This window comes from Pongo pygmaeus, chromosome 20, assembly GCF_028885625.2.
Source record: "Pongo pygmaeus isolate AG05252 chromosome 20, NHGRI_mPonPyg2-v2.0_pri, whole genome shotgun sequence".
In the NCBI taxonomy this organism is placed as follows: domain Eukaryota; kingdom Metazoa; phylum Chordata; class Mammalia; order Primates; family Hominidae; genus Pongo; species Pongo pygmaeus.
Window position 1 is genome coordinate 62469431 of NC_072393.2, and position 19122 is coordinate 62488552.

General features: G+C 42.1%; 1 protein-coding gene across 2 annotated transcripts in view; it reads left to right on the forward strand.

Annotated features, from left to right (window-relative positions):
* NLRP8 (NLR family pyrin domain containing 8) overlaps positions 1-19122 on the forward strand; it is a 39393-nt gene that overhangs the window by 13723 nt on the left and 6548 nt on the right. The window contains exons 5-9 of one of the 2 annotated variants that reach the window (XM_054465613.1): positions 3846-4013; positions 8149-8301; positions 11240-11410; positions 13385-13555; positions 16336-16506. In XM_054465613.1, coding sequence (XP_054321588.1) covers positions 3846-4013; positions 8149-8301; positions 11240-11410; positions 13385-13555; positions 16336-16506 — 834 coding nt within the window. The remainder of the gene's footprint in view (positions 1-3845; positions 4014-8148; positions 8302-11239; positions 11411-13384; positions 13556-16335; positions 16507-19122) is intronic. The other variant, XM_054465614.1, reaches the window with a different exon arrangement.

A 19122-nucleotide genomic window follows, 5' to 3' on the forward strand; every position in this document is an offset into this window, starting at 1 on the left:
TGGGAGGAGTGAGTCATGGGGTGCCTGGTGAGGGAAACCACACACGGGAGCCAGGCTGACGGCTCGACCTGTCTCTAGTTACTGTTAGCTTGGTGCAAATGCCATTGCAGTTTTTGCCATTAGTGACATTTGCACCAACTTAATAGCTCTGCGTCCTTAAGTGAATGGTGTACACAGTGGGTCATGGGATTCCTGACATCTCCCTGGTACACTTCAATGCGCCCATCCATAAAATGTTCAGCCCGGTGCTGTGGCTCACACCTATTCACTTCAGCTCAGGTGTTCGAGACCAGTCCCAGCTACTTGGGAGGCTGAGGTGGGAGGATCACCCGAGCCCAGGAGGCAAAGGTTGCAGGGATGGTGAGCCATGATCTGGCCACTGCACTCCAGCCTGGGCGAGAGAGTGAGGCCCTGTCTCAAAACAAACAATAAATAAATAAAATTAAATGATCATCACGACGGAGAGATGAAATGCAGTCCCGCATGCGAAGCCCACAGGACTGTACCCGAAGCGGAATCAGCACTGTGTAATCCAGGGTGTGGTGGTTACTCTCTAGAGGGACACCGTCTTACAGAAGCCACATGCGACCTGAGCACTGAGTATGGTTCACCACTGTATTCCTTTGAAGTATTAATATGTATTATTATCCCCTCACTTTTTTTTAAACAGAGTCTCACTCTGTTGTCCAGTCTGGAGTGCAGTGGCTGGATCTCAGCTCACTGCAACCTCTCCCTCCAGGGTTCAAGCAATTCTCCTGCCTCAGCCTCCCGAGTAGCTGGGACTACAGGAATGCACCAGCATGCCCGGCTAATTTTTGTATTTTTAGTAGAGATGGGGTTTCACCATGTTGGTCAGGCTGGTTTCGAACTCCTGACCTCAAGTGATCTGCCCTCCTCGGCCTCCCAAGGTGCTGGGATTACAGACATGAGCCACCATGCCCAGCCCCCATTTTTTAGCAAAGTGAGAGCTGGAGGGGTTAAGTGATTTGTCTAAGATCCTGCGGCTGACAAGCCTTAGGTAAATCACTCCACTGCAAACAGCCTGAAGCTCATCTTCACCAACACTCTGTGCTTTTTTAACACACCACCATTAACAGGTGCCTGTGTGGGGTAAGCCTCACCAAAGAGGGCACGTTTGAACTGGGTTGGGAAGGATGAGATTTACATGGAGGAGGAGAAACACTACTTCATTTTTTTTCCACGTGGGGTCTTGCTCCCTTGCCCAGGTTGGAGTACAGTGGCATGATCATTGGTTAACTGCAACCTTGACCTCCTGGGCTCAAGCAATCCTCCCACCTCAGCCTCTCGAGTAGCTGGGGCCACAGGCATATCCCACCATTGCCCAGCTAATTTTTTTTCAATTTTTTGTAGAGACAAGGTCTCCCTATGTTGCCCAGGCTGATTTTGAACTGCTGATCTTAAGTGATACACCTGTCTCAGCCTCCCAAAGTGCTGGGATTATGGTTGTGAGCCACTGCACCCAGCCACTATTTTTAATAATGTGAGAGAGAACGTGGATGCATTGCCTACCATCTGCTAGGCTGTCTTAGGTTCTTTGCACATGAGTGCTCTTAAAATTCATCCCAAGCAGTAGGTGTCCCTATTTCACAGATGAAGAAACTGAGGCATGAGGTTACGTCGTTACTAAGCAGTAAAATCTGCCTCCAGAATCAGTTCTGGATAGCCACTACTCCATACGCTATCTCTCCAGAGTTTTTAAGATCCAAAAACCCGATAATTCACCGTGTGAACCACTGGCCCCTTCCTTGAAATAAGCTACCAGGCATCACATGGCCCCTGACCATTATCAGATATATTTTTTCTCTTGTTACTATAATGGTTATTATTCGCTCCTGCTTACTGAGTACCTACTATGTGACAAGCACTGGGCTGAGAATTTCATGGGATTAATTCTCACAGCCATTCTAAGGAGAAAATGTCGTATGCTCTCCCTTGTAGACCTGAAACTAAACTTCAGAGAGGTTACGTGACTTGTGAAAGATGACAACTAGGGATGTTGAGCTGAGAACTCAGTTCTGAATTCCATGTTGCACAGAACGGGCCACTCCTTATGGACTGACTGAATGTAGAAGAAATAGCCAGTCGGGCGCGGTGGCTCACGCCTGTAATCCCAGCACTTTGGGAGGCCAAGGCAGGCAGATGACTTGAGGTCAGGAGTTCAAGACCAGCCTGGGCAACACGGTGAAACCCTGTCTCTACTAAAAATATAACAATTAGCTGGGTGTGGTGGTGCGCTTCTGTAATCCCAGCTATTTGGGAGGCTGAGGCAGGAGAATTGCTTGAACCCCTGGGAAGCGGAGGTTGCAGTGAGCCAAGATTGTGCCACTGCACTCCAGCCTGGGTAACAAAGCAAGACTCTGTCTCAAAAAAAAAAAAACGAACGAACTAGTTAGCCACCTCCATTGTGGTGATGGCGTCATGAGTATATGCATAATCCAAACTCATCAAATTGTATATGTTAAATATATGCAGGTTTTTTTAATATCAAATCAATTATACCTCAAGAAAACTGTTTTTAAACAACTAATTAGAAAGAAAGAGATTCAGCAGCAAACATAAGCATTAGAGGTGCAAGGCAAATCTGTGTCCCTGGTTTTAGAAAAGGAGTGTGATGGCCAGGAGTGGTGGCTCATGATTGTAGTCCCAACACTTTGGGAGGCTGAGCCAGTAGGATCACTTGAGGCCAGGAGTGGAAGAGCAGCCTGGACAACGTAGTGAGACCCTATAGCTATAAAAATTTTTCAAAAAAGAAAGTAGATCAGAAAGTTGAGCTTTGTAGGCCAGGTGCGGTGGCTCATGCCTGTAATCCCACACTTTGGGAGGCCAAGGCAGGCAGATGACTTGAGGTCAGGAGTTCAAGACCAGCCTGGCCAACATAATAAAATCCTGTCTCTACTAAAAATACAAAAATTAGCCAGGCATGGTAGTGGGTGCCTGTAGTTCCAGCTACTTGGGAGGCTGAGGCAGGAGAATGACTTGAACCTGGGAGGCAGAGGTTGCAGTAAGCTGAGATCACACCACTGCACTCCAGCCTGGGCAACAGAGTGAGACTCCATCTCACAAGAAAAAAAAAAAAAAGCTGAGCTTTGTTACTAAAATAAATATAAATAAAAATTTTAAAACCAAAAACATGATTTTAGGAGAGTGTGGGGAAAACCAGTCCTCCAAATCCTTCAGGAATAGGATGATGTTCCCTTTGCTTTAAGAAAGCCTTTGTAGACCTCAGCCCAATCGAATTCCGATCCTGTGAGTCATTTATTTTTTAAAATTTTTTTTTATTATACTTTAAGTTCTGGGATACATGTGCAGAACGTGCAGGTTTGTTACATAGGTATACACGTGCCGTGGTGGTTTGCCGCACCCATCAACTCATCATCTACGTTAGGTATTCTCCTAATGCTATCCCTCCCTAGCCCCCCATCCCCCCAGAGGCCCCGGTATGTGATGTTCCCCTCCCTGTGTCCATGTGTTCTCATTGTTGAACTCCCACTTATGAGTGAGAACATGCGATGTTTGGTTTTCTGTTCTTGTGTTAGTTTGCTGAGAATGATGGTTCCAACCCAAATGCCCATCAATGATAGACCGGATAAAGAAAATGTAGCCATTCATTTTGACTTACAGTTTTCCCAGGATAGGACCTGAATAATCACAGGTTTGTTCACTCTTTAATGTCTGCATCCTGAATTCAGTTGTAAACCCCCTGAGGGTGGGACTGCACCTGCCCCACGTGCAGCTGTAGCTTCCGGGAGCCTCGTTTGTGAGGCCACAGAATTTTACGATTGTGGACGGGACCCTATTTCAAGGAGACGCTCTTCCCTCTCCAGCCTAAGGCGTGTGCATAGCACCATGTTGAACCAGGACTTAATTGGTGTTTTGACGGGGAACCAGCATCTGAGATACTTGGAAATACAACATGTGGAAGTGGAGTCCAAGGCCGTGAAGCTTCTATGCAGGGCGCTGAGATCCCCCCGGTGCCATCTGCAGTGTCTCAGGTGAGATTTGAGACAGGGGGTAGAGCAGGAACCGGGGTACTCAGATGGTCTTTTCAAGGGCAGTGATGAGAGGCTCCCTCTGTCCTTTCCTTTGATCTGCTGTTGGCTTTGTTCAACTTTAAAAGTACAATTTGGGCCGGGCGTGGTGGCTCACGCCTGTAATCCCAGCACTTTAGGAAGCCGAGGCAGGAGGATCACCAGGTCAAGAGACCAGCCTGGCCAACAGGGTGAAACTCCATCTCTACTAAAAATACAAAAAATTAGCCGGCGTGGTGGCAGGCTAATCTCAGCTACTGTAATTACGGGCTGTAATCTCAGCTACTCGGGAGGCTGAGGCAGGATAATCGCCTGAGCCCAGGAAGTGGTGCTTGCAGCAAGCCAAGATCGCGCCATTGCACTCCAGCCTGGGCGACAGAGGGAGACTCTGTCTAAAAAGGAAAATAAAAAGTACAATTGGACCATGCTCTAGATCCGTCTGATACCAGGAAACCTGAGCCCCAGCTCCTACTGGATTGCAAAAGCTGGATATTTTCTAACTTTTTATTTTAATTTTTGTGAATACATAGTAGGTGTATATATTTATGGGGTACATAAGATGTTTTGGTTCAGGCAATGTAAAATAATCACATCTTGGAGAATGGGAGATGTAGCCCTTCAAACATTTATCCTTTGTATTACAAACAATTGATTTATACTTTTAGTTATTTTGGAATGTACAATTTATTATTAACTATAGTTCCTCTGTTGTGCTAGCAAATACTAGGTCTTATTCTTTTTCAACCTGTTAACCCGTTTATGCCCGAGGCTGCAATTTTTTTGAATTTTTTGAATCAGACTTTGGTGATGACCTTGAGCAGTGAGATATAAATAACTCCCATGTGCTTAGCCTTCCAATAATGGAATCCTTGGCATAAATGGTTTTAACTGTCCTGACCTTCCCTTGCTCTCCACCCTCCCACTACCCTTAGTAACCATCTCCTAGTCTCTATGTCTATGAGTTCAATTGTTTTGGTTTTTAGATCCCACAAATAAGTGAGAACATGCAGTTTGTCTTTCTGTGCCTGGCTTATTTCACTTAACAGAATGATCTCCAGTTCCATCCATGTCGTTGCAAATGACTGAATCTCATTCTTTTTCATGGCTGAATGGTACTCCATTGTGTATATGTACCACATTTTCTTTATCTATTTGTCTATTGATGGACGGTTGTTTCTGAATCTTAGCTATTGAGAACAGAGCTACAACAATCATGGTAGTGCAGACATCTTTTTGATGGACTGATTTCCTTTCTTTGGGGTATATACCAGTAGTGGATGGCTGGATCACATGGCAGCCTGCAAGAGCTGATTTTTCATCATTCAGGAATTTCGTGAGCCAGTTGTTAAACAATGTTTTTAAAAATTAAATCACAGGCTTACAAATATATTAAACAATGGAAGTCATCGATTATCAAAATGCATTGTTTCCTAATCATTTTATGGTTCATTATTATCACTGCTAGGGTTCAGCAAACTTTTTCTATGACAAGCCAGATAAGAAACACTTCTGGCACCTGGGGCCATGCCGTCTATCATGATGACCCCACTCTGCCACTGCAGTGCCAAGGCTGCCAGAGTTTGTAGGTGAACAAATGGATACAGCTGTGTTCCAATAAAACTTTATGAACACTGAAACATGAATTTAATATAATTTTCATATGTCACAAAATATTCTTTTAATAATTTTTTTAACCATTTAAAAATTTTTGTGGGGGCTGGACACAGTGGCTCACGCCTATAATCCTAGCCCTTTGGGAGGCTGAGGCGGGTGGATCACCTGAAGTTGAGAGTTCGAGACCAGCCTGGCCAACATGGCAAAACCCCGTCTCTACTAAAAATACAAAAATTAGCCGGGTGTGGTAGTGTGTGCCTGTAATCCCAGCTACTCGGGAGGCTGAGGCAGGAGAACTGCTTGAACCCGGGAGGTGGAGGCTGCAGTGAGCCAAGATCACACCATTGCACTCCAGCCTGGGCGACAGAGCAAAAACTCCATCTCAAAAAAAATAAAATAGGCCAGGCACGGTGGCTCATGCCTGTAATCCCAGCACTTTGGGAGGTCGAGGTGGGTGGATCACCTGAAGTCAGGAGTTTGAGACCATCCTGGCCAACATGGTGAAACCCTGTCTCTACTAAAAATACAAAATTAGCCAGTCATGGTGGCACATACCTGTAATTCCAGCTACTCAGGAGGCTAAGGCAGGAGAATCGCTTGAATCCAGTAAGCGGAGGTTGCAGTGAGGCAAGATCATGCCGTTGCACTCCAGCCTGGGCAACAAGAGCAGGACTCTGTTTCAAAAAATAAATAAATAAAATAAAATAATGTTTTATTTGAAAACATTCTTAGTTGATATGCTATAGAAAACCAAGTGGCACTCCAGAGGAGGCCCACGAGCCACCGCTTGCCAGCTCCTGACCACTGCCCTGGGGCTGCCGCTGTCTACCGTACCCATTTGGTGGAAACATGATGTCATGGTGCACTGCTCTGCACCTCCTCCCAGCTCCTTGCTCAGTGACCTCCCACTCTGAGCTGAAAATCAGCCATGGCAGAGGCATTTACACAACAGGTACTGGCAAACACTGCACACCAGGACTCCCTTTTCCAGAACGGCAGTGGTTAGACATTTACTGCCACGCACCTACTCAGACTCTACTTTTTTGGTTTGTTTGTTTATATTCATAGGTTTTAGGGTACAGGTGATTTTTGGTTACATGGATAAGTTATTTAGTGGTGATTTCTAAGACTTTAGTGCACTTGTCACCCGAGCAGTGTACACTGTACCCCATGTGTAGTCTTTTATCCCTCACCTCCTTCCAACCTTCACCCCAACCACAAGTCCCCAGAGTCTATTACATCATTCTTATGCCTTTGCATCATCATAGCTTAGCTCCCACCTATAAACGAGAACATACGATGTTTGGTTTTCCATCCCTGAGTTACTTAGAATAATGGCCTCCAGCTCCATCCAACTTGCTGCAAAAGACATCATTTCATTCCTTTTTCATGGCTGAGTAGTATTCCATGGTGTGTCTATACCACATTTTCCTTATCCACTCTTTAGTCAATGGGTACTTAAGTGGGTTCCATATCTTTGCAATTGTGAATTGTGCTGTTATAAACATGCATGTGAAAGTGTCTTTTTCACATAAAGACTTCTTTTCCTTTGTGTAGATGCCCAGTAGTGGGATTGCTGGATTGAATGGTAGTTCCACCTTTAGTTTAGACCCTACTTTCCAGCCTTTCCATGTGCAAACCTTCTCTCAACAGAATTTGTATGACCTTTCATTTTGTTTTCATCTGCCAGCGTTGCTCCTTTACATCCAACAGAGTTGAATGTAGCTTGGATAATCTCCGCATTTCATTACCTTTCTTGCACAGAACAGAAAGCTCAGGTCGCTGGAACCTGGAGGTGGTAAGCACAATGCTTCACTGAATGTCTTTATATAAACAGCCCACCTTGAGGCCAAAATCCAGCCTGAGAAGACAGTGACCGTGAGACTCAGGAAAAGTTCTCTAACGTCACTGGATCTCAGTTCTTCACCTAGATGATGACTGGCAAATAAATGCACAAAGTGTGAGTTAGACAGGAGAAATAAGCATTGAGGTCTATTGCACAGCAGGGTGACTATAACTAATAATAACTTATTATTTCAAAGTTGCTAACGGAGTAGATTTTTAACATTCTCACTACAAAAATAATTAAGTTGGTGAGATGATGGATATGTTAATTAGCTTGATTGATGCTTTCTATAATGTACACATAAATGAAAATATTACATTGGACCCTATAAATATACACAATTATATTTTTCCAACTAACTTTTTTTGAAATTTGTATTTCAGGGAGCTGAATGGAAATAGTTAGAGCTCAGTCGTTATTGTATTCCAGTTGATGACAGCCCCAAGAGTGTGTTGTTTTTTGCTGATGACTTGGTAGGAAGTTCCTGAGCTTGGTGGAGGTGTGCTGGCCGGAAAGTTGGAAATAATCCCCCGAGTCTCTGCTGTGAAGACTGAGACATGAGACAGTGGAATCCAGGAGGCCCTACAGGTACCATTTTCCCCAGAGCCACAGCTCAGCATTTGTGTCTGTCTTCTACAGGTTGGAAGACTGCTTGGCCACCCCTAGAATTTGGACTGATCTTGGCAATAATCTTCAAGGTAACGGACGTCTAAAGACTCTCATACTAAGAAAAAACTCCCTGGAGAACTGTGGGGCATATTACCTATCCGTGGCCCAGCTGGAGAGGCTGTCGTAAGTCTCCTTTCTAGTGGCTGTGGTTGTGGCTGTGGTTGTGGTTGTGGTTGTGGTGGTTGTTTGGTAGATTTAGTGCTTCTGTGAGAAAAGCAGTCATAGGGAAGGTACATGTATAGGAGCAAACATAAGTCTTGTGATCGATGTAATTATATAGATAGGTCAATAAGGGTCCAGCCAAGAATGAAAGAGAAATAACATATCTACATACAAGTATGGATTTATACCTAATATTCTATATCAAGCATAATGAGTCCTATGTATCCATCATCCCGTTTATGAAATAGAACTCATCAGTTCTGTTTTCCCCTGTCCTCACTGGTTTTATTTACCCTGCCCCCGACCCCATTGTGATGATATATTGAATCAGGTTGATCAGGCTCCTTAATTTATGTATAGTATTAATATTACTACCTGTGTATCCTTAAACAGGCATCACATCGTTTTGTGTTGCTTTGAATTTTACATAAAAGGGCCGGGCACGGTGGCTCATGCCTGTAATCCCAGCACTTTGGGAGGCCAAGGCGGGCGGATCACCTGAGGTCAGGAGTCTGAGACCAGCCTGGCCAACATGGTAAAACCCCATCTCTACTAAAAATACAAAAATTAGCCAGGTGTGGTGGCATGCACCTATAATCCCAGCTACTCGGGAGGCTGAGGTAGGAGAATCCCTTGAACCCAGGAGGCAGATGTTGCAGTGAGCCGAGATCGCACCAGTGCACTCCAGCCTGAATAACAGAGTGAGACTCGTCTCAAAAAAAAAAAAAAAAGGATTTTACATTAAAGTATCACCTGTGATGTGTTTTTTTTCCTGATCTATGTCTTAGTGTTCATCTGTTTAGTTGCTTCTATAGTTAATTCCTCTTCACTACAGAATGATATTTATATGAAGATCCAAGAATTTAGTTATTCATTCTACTGACAGTTGAGGTTTGGGCTGTTTCCAATTGTTGGCTACACACAGACACACACACACACACACGCACATACACACGCACTGTGATGAACATTCTAAGAAAAGAATTGTGGGGCCTTGGTGAGTATTCATCTTCAGTTTTAGTGGGTTTGTTTCCAGAGTGTACCAGTTGGCCAGAGCAATGGGTATGAAAGTGCTCCTAACTCCAGGTCCTTATCCAAGTCTTATTATTATCAGTATTGTTGTTACTGTTGCTGCCAATCTGTTGGGCAGGAAATGGTACCTTATGGTTTTAATTTGCATTTCCTTGATTACTAGTGACTATTTTTTTATCATCTGACTGTTCATCTTAGTTTATCTAATTTTCATGTCTTCCCATGTATTTAATGGGTCTTTCCTTTTTTATAACTTCCGAAATTATGTCTCTTCCTCAGCCGTCTCCTTGTCTGCTATTTATTCTTTGATGGTCTGTTTCTCTTCCTTCTTAATTCCATATATTTATTTTCTATGTTTTAATTTTTTTTTTTAGACAGAATCTTGCTCTGCTGCCCAGGCTGGAGTGCAGTGGTGTGATCTCAGCTCACTGCAAGCTCTGCCTCCCAGCTTCAAGTGATTCTCTTGCCTGAGCCTCCCGAGTAGCTGGGATTACAGGTGCCTGCCACCGCACTCAGCTGCTTTTTGTATTTTTAGTAGACACGGGGTTTTGCCACGTTGGCCAGGCTGGTCTTGAACTCCTGACCTCAGGTGATCCACCTGCCTCGACCTTCCAAAGTGTTGGGATTACAGATGTGAGCCACTGCACCTAGTCTTTTTTTTTCAGGTTTTAATTTTTATTTCAATAAGTTTTGGGGGAACAGGTGGTGTCTGGTTACATAAATAAGCTTTTTCATGGTGATTTCTGGGATTTTTGCGCGCCCAACATCCGAGCAGTGTACACTGTACCCATGTGTAGTCTTTTATCCCTTGCCACCCCCCACCCTTTCCCCCGAGTTCCCAAAGTCCAGTGTGTCATTCTTATGCCTTTGTGTCCTCATAGCTTAGCTCCCACATATGAGTGAGAACATACGATGTTTGGTTTCCATTCCTGAGTTACTTCACTTAGAAAAATAGTCTCCAATTCTACCTGGGTTACTGCAAATGCCATTATTTTGTTCCTTTTTTATGGCTGAGTAGTATTCCATGGTGTGTGTGTGTGTGTGTGTGTGACATTTTCTTTATCCACTTGTTGATTTATGGGCATTTGGGCTGGTTCCATATTTTTGCAACTGCAAATTGTGCTGCTATAAACATGTGTGTGCAAGTATCTTTTTCATATAATGACTTCTTTTCCTCTGGGTGGATTCCCAGTAGTGGGGTCGTTGCATCAAATGGTCATTCTACTTTTAGTTCTTTAAGGAATCTCCACACTGTTTTCCACAGTGGCTGTACTAGTTTACATTTCCATCAACAGTGTAAAAGTGTTCCCTTTTCACCAACACCTTTTTTTTATTGTTTGATTATAGCCATTCTTGCAGGAGTGAGGTGGTATCGCATTGAGGTTTTGATTTGCAGTTCCCTGATACTTAGTCATGTCAAGCATTTTTCCATTTGCTTTTTGGCTATTTGTGTATCTTCTTTTAGGATTTGTCTATTCGTGTCCTTAGCCCACTTTTTAATGGGATTGTTTTTTTTTCTTGCTGATTTGTTCTTTGTGGATACTGAATATTAGTCATTTGTCAGATGTATAGATTGTAAAGATTTTCTCCCACTCTGTGGGCTGTCTCTTAACTCTGCTGATTATTTCTTTTGCTGTGCAGAAGCTTTTTAGTCTATCAATTTTATTGATCCACAATGCCTTCATCCCACCATTCCCACATCGAAGCTGCCGTCCTTTCCTTGAAAGCTTGGAAGTCCTGAGTGGTGATGACAGAGGTGTGAGGATGCTTCTGCATCCAGAGGGAGAGCCCTGACTGAGAGGATCATCCTTCTGTGTGAGACAAAGACCCCTCTCCATTCAGTCATCTGTGTGCTTCTCTCCCATAGGATAGAGAACTGCAACCTTACACAGCTTACTTGTGAAAGCCTTGCCTCCTGTCTCAGGCAGAGTAAGATGCTGACCCACCTGAGCTTGGCAGAAAACGCCTTGAAAGATGAAGGGGCCAAGCATATTTGGAATGCCCTGCCACACCTGAAATGTCCTCTGCAGAGGCTGGTGTAAGTCCCAGAATGTTTTCTTCTCGGAATTCCCTGGAGCAGAACAGGGTGATGAAGAGAACCTGTTATATATTCATTTATGTCACATATTTATTAAGTGCCTACTGCATGTTAGGCATGGTGCTAGCACTGAGGGGAAAAGCACAATAAAGAGGAGGGTTATTATTTCTGATTCAGAGGCAAGTGATCTAGAGGCAGAGTTTCAAACTGTGTACCAAGACACCCAGGAGTGAACTCAGAGGGACTGCAGGGTATTTTAAATTTAAGGAATATTGACATCTATCTGTTCATCACTGTAAGAACGACTACCTCGAGGTGTAAGAATTAAAGAAAGAGGAAAGAAACACAAAAGTGGCTTGACAGTTAAGGACAGGTTTATTTTAGAGAAAACAAACCTGAGAGGGGCTTCTGGCCGAGTTAGGTCAGAGCTACACTCTCTTATAGACTAAGAGTTTTTAAGGATTCAAGGTGGGAATGTTTATCAGAGGCTTGGACTGCTTCTGTGACTCTTGGTTGTGCTTATCTGGGAGGGAGAGTTGTGTGTCTATTCCCATACATCTTTCTGCAGCTGCAGGCATATCCCCTGAGTCTGCTTTTAGCTTCTCTATCCTAGTGCACCTGAAGGGAAAGGAATGTGCTATTAAGGCCCACTGTTATACTGGGGCTCATGGCATGAGGGTGAAGTTTGGCAGTTACCCGAGAGACTTTCCCCCCACCTCCCTCTGTGCCCGAGCTGTCTTATCTGTGTTTTACTGTCTGCTCTTTCTGACTCCTTGTAATTAGGAGAGAAGTGATTTCCTTGAAATGCATGAGGCTAGAAAGTGAGCTGGAACTTAAAGTGGCAGTGTCTGTCCGAGATCACGGTGCTCCTGCTCTGTCACGAGGTAGTTCATTTTCACAGCTTGAAATCAGCCATGGCAGAAGTGTTTGCACCATGGAAACTGGCAATCACTACACATGAGGGCTTTTGTTTGTTTACTCTAGAGAGCTGGTTTACTAGGACATCACTGAACCATAACCATCGAATCCCCTCTTTATTTCTTGTCTCACATGAGAATATGAGCTGCTAAAAGGCAGGGGCCCTGCCTGAGTGAATTCCCATCCCCTAATTCAATGCCCCAAGCATAGTAACTCTCAGCTAATGTTTGTGAAAGGCAAGAGGTGGCGCAAAATACCCCCTGAAACATTGATACTGTTAGTTCTCCAAAAAGAAGCAGGGAACGGTACCACTGCTTTGGAAAGCAGCTGTGGCAGTTCTTCAAAAGGTGAAGCACAGACTTAATCCATGAGCCATCAGTCCTGCTTGTAGGTGTATCCGCAAAAGAAATAAAAACCCACCTCCACATGAAAACCTGCATACAGTTCACAGCAGCATTATTCATAATACTCATAATACCCAAGACCTAGAAACAACCTGTGTCTGTGCCCTGATGAAGGCATAAAGAAAGTATGGTGTATTCATGCAATGGAGTGTTATTTAATTGTTAAATGAAATACTGATTCATGCTACAGCATGGACAAATCTTCAAAATATTATGGTAGATAAAAGAAGCTAAATGCAAAAGGTCACATATTACATGATTCCATTTAAATGACATGCCAAAAATAGGCAAATCCAGAAAAAGAAAGCAAATTAGTGGTGTTAGGGTTGGGGTGAGTTGGGGGAGGAAGTGAGAAGTGGCTTCTAAAGTATCCAGGGTTTTCCTTGGGGGGTGATGAATATATTCTAAACTGAATTTACAAAAATATTCTAAAATTGTGGTGATGATTGTACAACTTTATAAATAGACTGAAAACCAATATTTGGTACACTTTAAATGGGTGAATTGTGTGGTATATTAATTGCATCTTGGTTATGCTGCTATGCAAAAAACAAACAAATAAAAACAGAATCCAAAAACAAAGAAGTAAAACCTAAGGGTGTTTTTGTTGTTGTTGTTGTTATTGTTGTTTTTAACCTGTGTTTCTTTGCAGGCTGAGAAAGTGTGACTTGACCTTTAATTGCTGTCAGGATATGATCTCTGCGCTCTGTAAAAATAAAACCCTGAAAAGTCTTGACCTGAGTTTTAATAGCCTGAAGGATGATGGGGTGATCCTGCTGTGTGAGGCCCTGAAGAACCCTGACTGTCCATTACAGATCCTGGAGTAAGTGGCCCCTTGTCTCCTCCTATGAGACCAGGAGAATTGTATATAAGCATCTCTCAGGATGGAATATATAACAGGAAGGGGCTGTCTTTTTAAGTTTCTGGATTGTTCCCTCCATTGAATTGGAGAACTGGAAAGCTTCTGAGTCGTGGTTCTCAAAGGGTGGATGAGCAGCAGTTTCGCCTGGGCAGGACACATACAAATTTTGGGGCCCCACTTCGGACCTAGGGAATCAGAAACTCTGAGGGTGGGATGCAGCAATCTGTGTTAACAATTGTTTTAGAAAATATTCTTCCAGTTGAATAAAAGATCACAAAGAGTTTGTCAATTTTAGACTGATATCTGAGATGACTGGTCTTCTGAAATTGAATTTTACACTTAGGAGATATATATATATATATGTATATAAAGATACATATATATGTATATAAAGATATATATATGTATATAAAGATACATATATATGTATATAAAGATACATATATATGTATATAAAGATACATATATGTATATAAAGATACATATATATGTATATAAAGATACATATATATGTATATAAAGATACATATATATGTATATAAAGATACATATATATGTATATAAAGATACATATATATGTATATAAAGATACATATATGTATATAAAGATACATATATATATGTATATAAAGATACATATATATATGTATATAAAGATACATATATATGTATATAAAGATACATATATATGCATATATATGTATATAAAGATACATATATATGCATATATACGTATATAAAGATGCATGTGGCCAGGCGCGGTGGCTCACGCCTATAATCCCAGCACTTTGGGAGGCCGATGGGGGCAGATCACGAGATCAGGAGATCGAGACCATCCTGGCTAACATGGTGAAACCATGTCTCTACTAAAAATACAAAAAATTAGCTGGGCATGGTGGTGGGCGCCTGTAGTCCCAGCTAATCGGGAGGCTGAGGCAGGAGAATGGTGTGAAGCTGGGAGGCGGAGCTTGCAGTGAGCCGAGATCACGCCACTGTACTCCAGCCTGGGACACAGAGTGAGACTCTGTCTCAAAAAAAAAAAAGATACATATATACATATATATGTATATAAAGATACATAAAATACATATATAAGTATACAAAGATACATAAGATACATATATGTATATATGTATATAAAGATACATAAGATACATATATACGTATATATGTATATAAAGATACATAAGATATCTACATATATGTACACATATGTACAGACACATATATACTTATTTTATAGATATTATTTATATGTAGGTACTTATTTTATATATTATACATATAAGTATATATTATTTATATATAAGTATATAAAAATAAATATATAAAAATAAATATGAATATATGTAAATATACAATATATTATACATTATATACTTACATATTATGTTGTATATTATATATTTATATATACATAATTTGTATTTTATAAATATATGTATTATATTATATATTTATGTATAATATTAAAAAATATATATAACATTAATATATTTATATATGAAAATATATTATGTATATATTTCCCTGTTTTTTATGGTCTCTTTGCTAACATGTATACCAGCCAGTGATATAAAAGCATTCATTCTCTTTTTAATTCTTTGGTTACCTTAAGTATTTGGAAAAGACTTGTAAACATCTCCTCTCATGATCAAAAAATGAATCTAATTTTACCTCTTTCAATCCAAATTTTTTGCTCTCCATTAGCATAATCTTGGTATTTAATCTAGCTCATTTAAATTATTGTCTTGTAGAACATCTTTCATTTCCAGGATTAGTTTGGATAATGGTGTTCATTTTTGTTGATGATTTGCTTCTCAAATTAAATTCAGTATGAATTCACTGCCAGTCATGATTCTTTGATGCCTCAAATCTAGTTTGGGTTTTAAATGTTGATTTATCTCTTAGATTGAGTGAAATATATTTTCAGGTAGAAAAGAACTTTCTATACTTGAAAGTGTTTATGCAGTATTTTCTAAGGCTTTGCTTGTATGAGATTCTTATATATTTTTTTCAGATCACAAAATTAATTTTATGTTTCCAGTATACCTGTGGGGCTAACAAGACAATTATCTGCTTTGGGTCCTTTTCATCCACCTGTCCCCTTTGGGTTTGCTGTTTAATTTAATTTAAAAAAATTTTTTTTAATTATACTTTAAGTTTTAGAGGGGGGAGGGATAGCATTTGGAGATATACCTAATGTTAAATGGCGTGTTACTGAGATTATTTTTTTAATCTAGTTTTGGCCATGAGCAGTAACTTGGCTCAGTGTAAAATTCATGGACCCTATCTGTCTTAGTCTGTTTTCTGTTGCTTATAACAGAATACCTGAGATTGCATGACATATAAAGAAAAGGACTGTGGAGGCTGAGAAGTCCAAGGTGGAGGGGCTGCATCTGGTGAGAGCCTTAGTGCTGGTGGGGACTCTCTGCAGGGTCACTAGTGAGTCACTGAGCATGCTGTATACTCGCTCAGATCTCTTTCCCTCTTCTTATACAGCCACCCATCCCACTCCCATGATAACCCGTTAACCCATTAATCTAATAATCCATGAATTTTACTCTTTGTTTAAGGACTCTTAGGAGCCGGCATTGTATTTATGATACACAGCACCTCTTTGAGACACGGTTGGAACAACATTACGCATTCCTGTCAGTGCGATCTCTAGGCTGTAAGCTGTCACACCGGCTGAGCTCTCAGATGAGTCGTGATGACTTCTGTCTGTTTCTGTGTCACAGGCTGGAAAACTGCCTGTTCACCTCCATCTGCTGCCAGGCCATGGCTTCCATGCTCCGCAAAAACCAACATCTGAGACATCTGGACTTGAGCAAGAATGCGATTGGAGTCTATGGTATTCTGACCTTGTGCGAGGCCTTCTCAAGCCAAAAGAAGAGAGAAGAGGTCATTTTGTAAGTCTCCACCAGGTTTCCTGTGCAAAACCCATCACCCAAGAGAAGGTCCTTGTAAAACGTGAGATGCTGGGCTGGGTGTAGTGGTGCATGCCTGTAATCCCAGCACTTTGGGAGACTGAGACAGGCGGATGACTTGAGTCTGGAGTTCAGACCAGCCTGGGCAACATTGCAAAACCCTGTCTTCTACTAAAAAATAGAAAAATTAACTAGGCATGGTGGTGCATACCTGTAGTCCCAGCTACTCAGGAGGCTGAGGCGAGAGGATCACTTGGGCCCAGGAGGTTGAGGCTACAGTGAGCCATGATCACACCACTGCACTCCAGCCTGGGCAACAGAGTGAGACCCTGTCTCTAAAAATAGAAAGTGAGATGGTGGACCTGGAATGCTATTGTTTCAGGTGTTGCTACCATTCTGCTTTGTTTCCTGGGGATTTATAATTCCCTCAATGTAGCTGTTCAAACCCCCAACTCCCACTTTTACCTAAAGGAACCATTAACTGGGATTCTCCTATCTGATATCTTCTTTCTTTTCTTTGTCTTCTCTTTTCTTCATTTCTTCACCTTTTCTTCCTGAACAACTGAGTTTGTTGTTATCACTTACCAGCTATATAGCCGTGAACAAGTTAATCTTTCTGAGCCTCGATTTGCTCCTTTATAAAATTGGGATGGTGTCTTCCCCCATGGAGATTTTATGATGACTGAGAGAAAAGTCACACATACGACACTTAGCATAGTGCCTAACACATGTTCTCAACCAGTGGTGGGTTCTGGGTGAAAGATGCAATTTTTCCTGGTGTATTAATCGTCTATTGCTATGCAGTGAATTACCTCAACGCTTAGTAACTTAAAGCAATGTAAAGGCGTATTGTCTTACACAATTTCTGAGGGTCAGAAATACAATAGCGATGTGACTGAGAGGTTCCAGCTCGTGATATCTCCCGAGGTCTCAGTTGAGACACTGGCTGGGGTTTGATGAGGGCTGTTGAATCTGCTTCCAGGCTCACTTGTGTGGCTGTGGGCAGGGGAGCCTCAGTTGTTCTCCAGGGAGTTGCTCATGACATTGCAGCTGGCTTCCTCCAGAACAAGAGGCTGAGAGAGGCAGAGGCAGAGGGAGACGGTGGCAGAGAGAGATGACTGACAGCCCAAAACAGAGCCACAGTCTTTTATTATTTAATCTTGAAAGTGATGTCCCATCATGTCTGCCTTGTTTTATTGGCCACAGTCCAGCCCTGGTCCAGTGAGAGAGGGAGCCATCCAAGGGTATCGTTCATAGGACAAGGGATCATGGGTGCTGTCTTGGTTGAACCCTAAGGCACTTTGAATTCATTCCTGAGCTCCTGAGAGTGCCCCTATTTGTCTTGACCTACTGCATGGGGCCATGGTGGTCTCCTAGGTGGTAAATTTCTGTTCTAGAGGTTCTGTCTCTTTGTTTTGGGGCTGCAAAAGAAAACCAAATGTAAGAAAACAAAACCTTGTTTTTATCCTTCGCAGGGAGAAGAAAGACAGTAATGAAATGGATATGCTGGCAAGACTGGAGGGACCTGCAGTGGAAGGAGACTTCCTGAAGATAATACAGGACTGGAATTCTTAGCACTGTGATGAAGCAATAGAGATGAATCGATCTGGACCCTCTGGTGACTGATCTGGTGGCCCTCTGGGTATTTTGTTTCCTAATGAGAAATTGGGAAACAGTTGCCTATTTTGTGGGCCGTCCTGACTCTGGAATGGCTCCATTCGTTCTGGGAACTGGTGTAGGGCATGACCTCCAAATAGCTCCATCAACGTTATGGAGTGTCATGTGTTAACACATAGATTAGTCACTGCGTTGGGGGCACGAAGGTAAGGTGAGTTCCAACCCACATCTACTCCTGGCTACCAGAATGTCTTTGAATATGTCATGTAAACATCTCTTGGAGATATGTCTTCATATCTTCAAGAGTATTAGAAAAATTTAATTAAAAATATGCACAAATGCAATTTGTAATTTTTTAGAGTGTGATTTATTTACCAATAGACTGGTCCATCAACTGTTAAGGAAGAAACCTGTTCTTAACGTGTCTGGGGAAAGTGTGCACAAGGAACTTCTAAGGAAGATAATAAATGTAGCAAGTACTGGAAAAAGGAAATCACCTCATGTTTAAGGAGCTCTAAAAATGAAGTGTAACTCTTAACTTTTTAAGGTCCTAACTGACTACTACATTCTTAAATTAGTTATGGCAGCATTTAAAACTCAAAGATCTAGAAAGCAATCACAATGGTTTTTTTTCCCCCTTCTGAAACAGCTGTCTTTTTACAATGTAACGATCAGGTATCATCCAGATTGGTTTCCTTTTTTTTGAGATGGAGTCTCACTCTGTCGCCCAGGCTGGAGTGCAGTGGTGTAATCTCGGCTCACTGCAACCTCCACCTCCTGGGTTCAAGTGATTCTCCTGCCTCAGCCTCCTGAGTAGCTGGGACTACAGGTGCACACCACCACTCCCAGCTAATTTTTTTGTATTTTTAGCAGAGACGGGGTTTCACCATGTTGGCCAGGATGGTCTTGATCTCTTGACCTCATGATTCACCTGCCTTGGCCTCCCAAGGTGCTGGGATTACAGGTGTGAGCACTACGCCC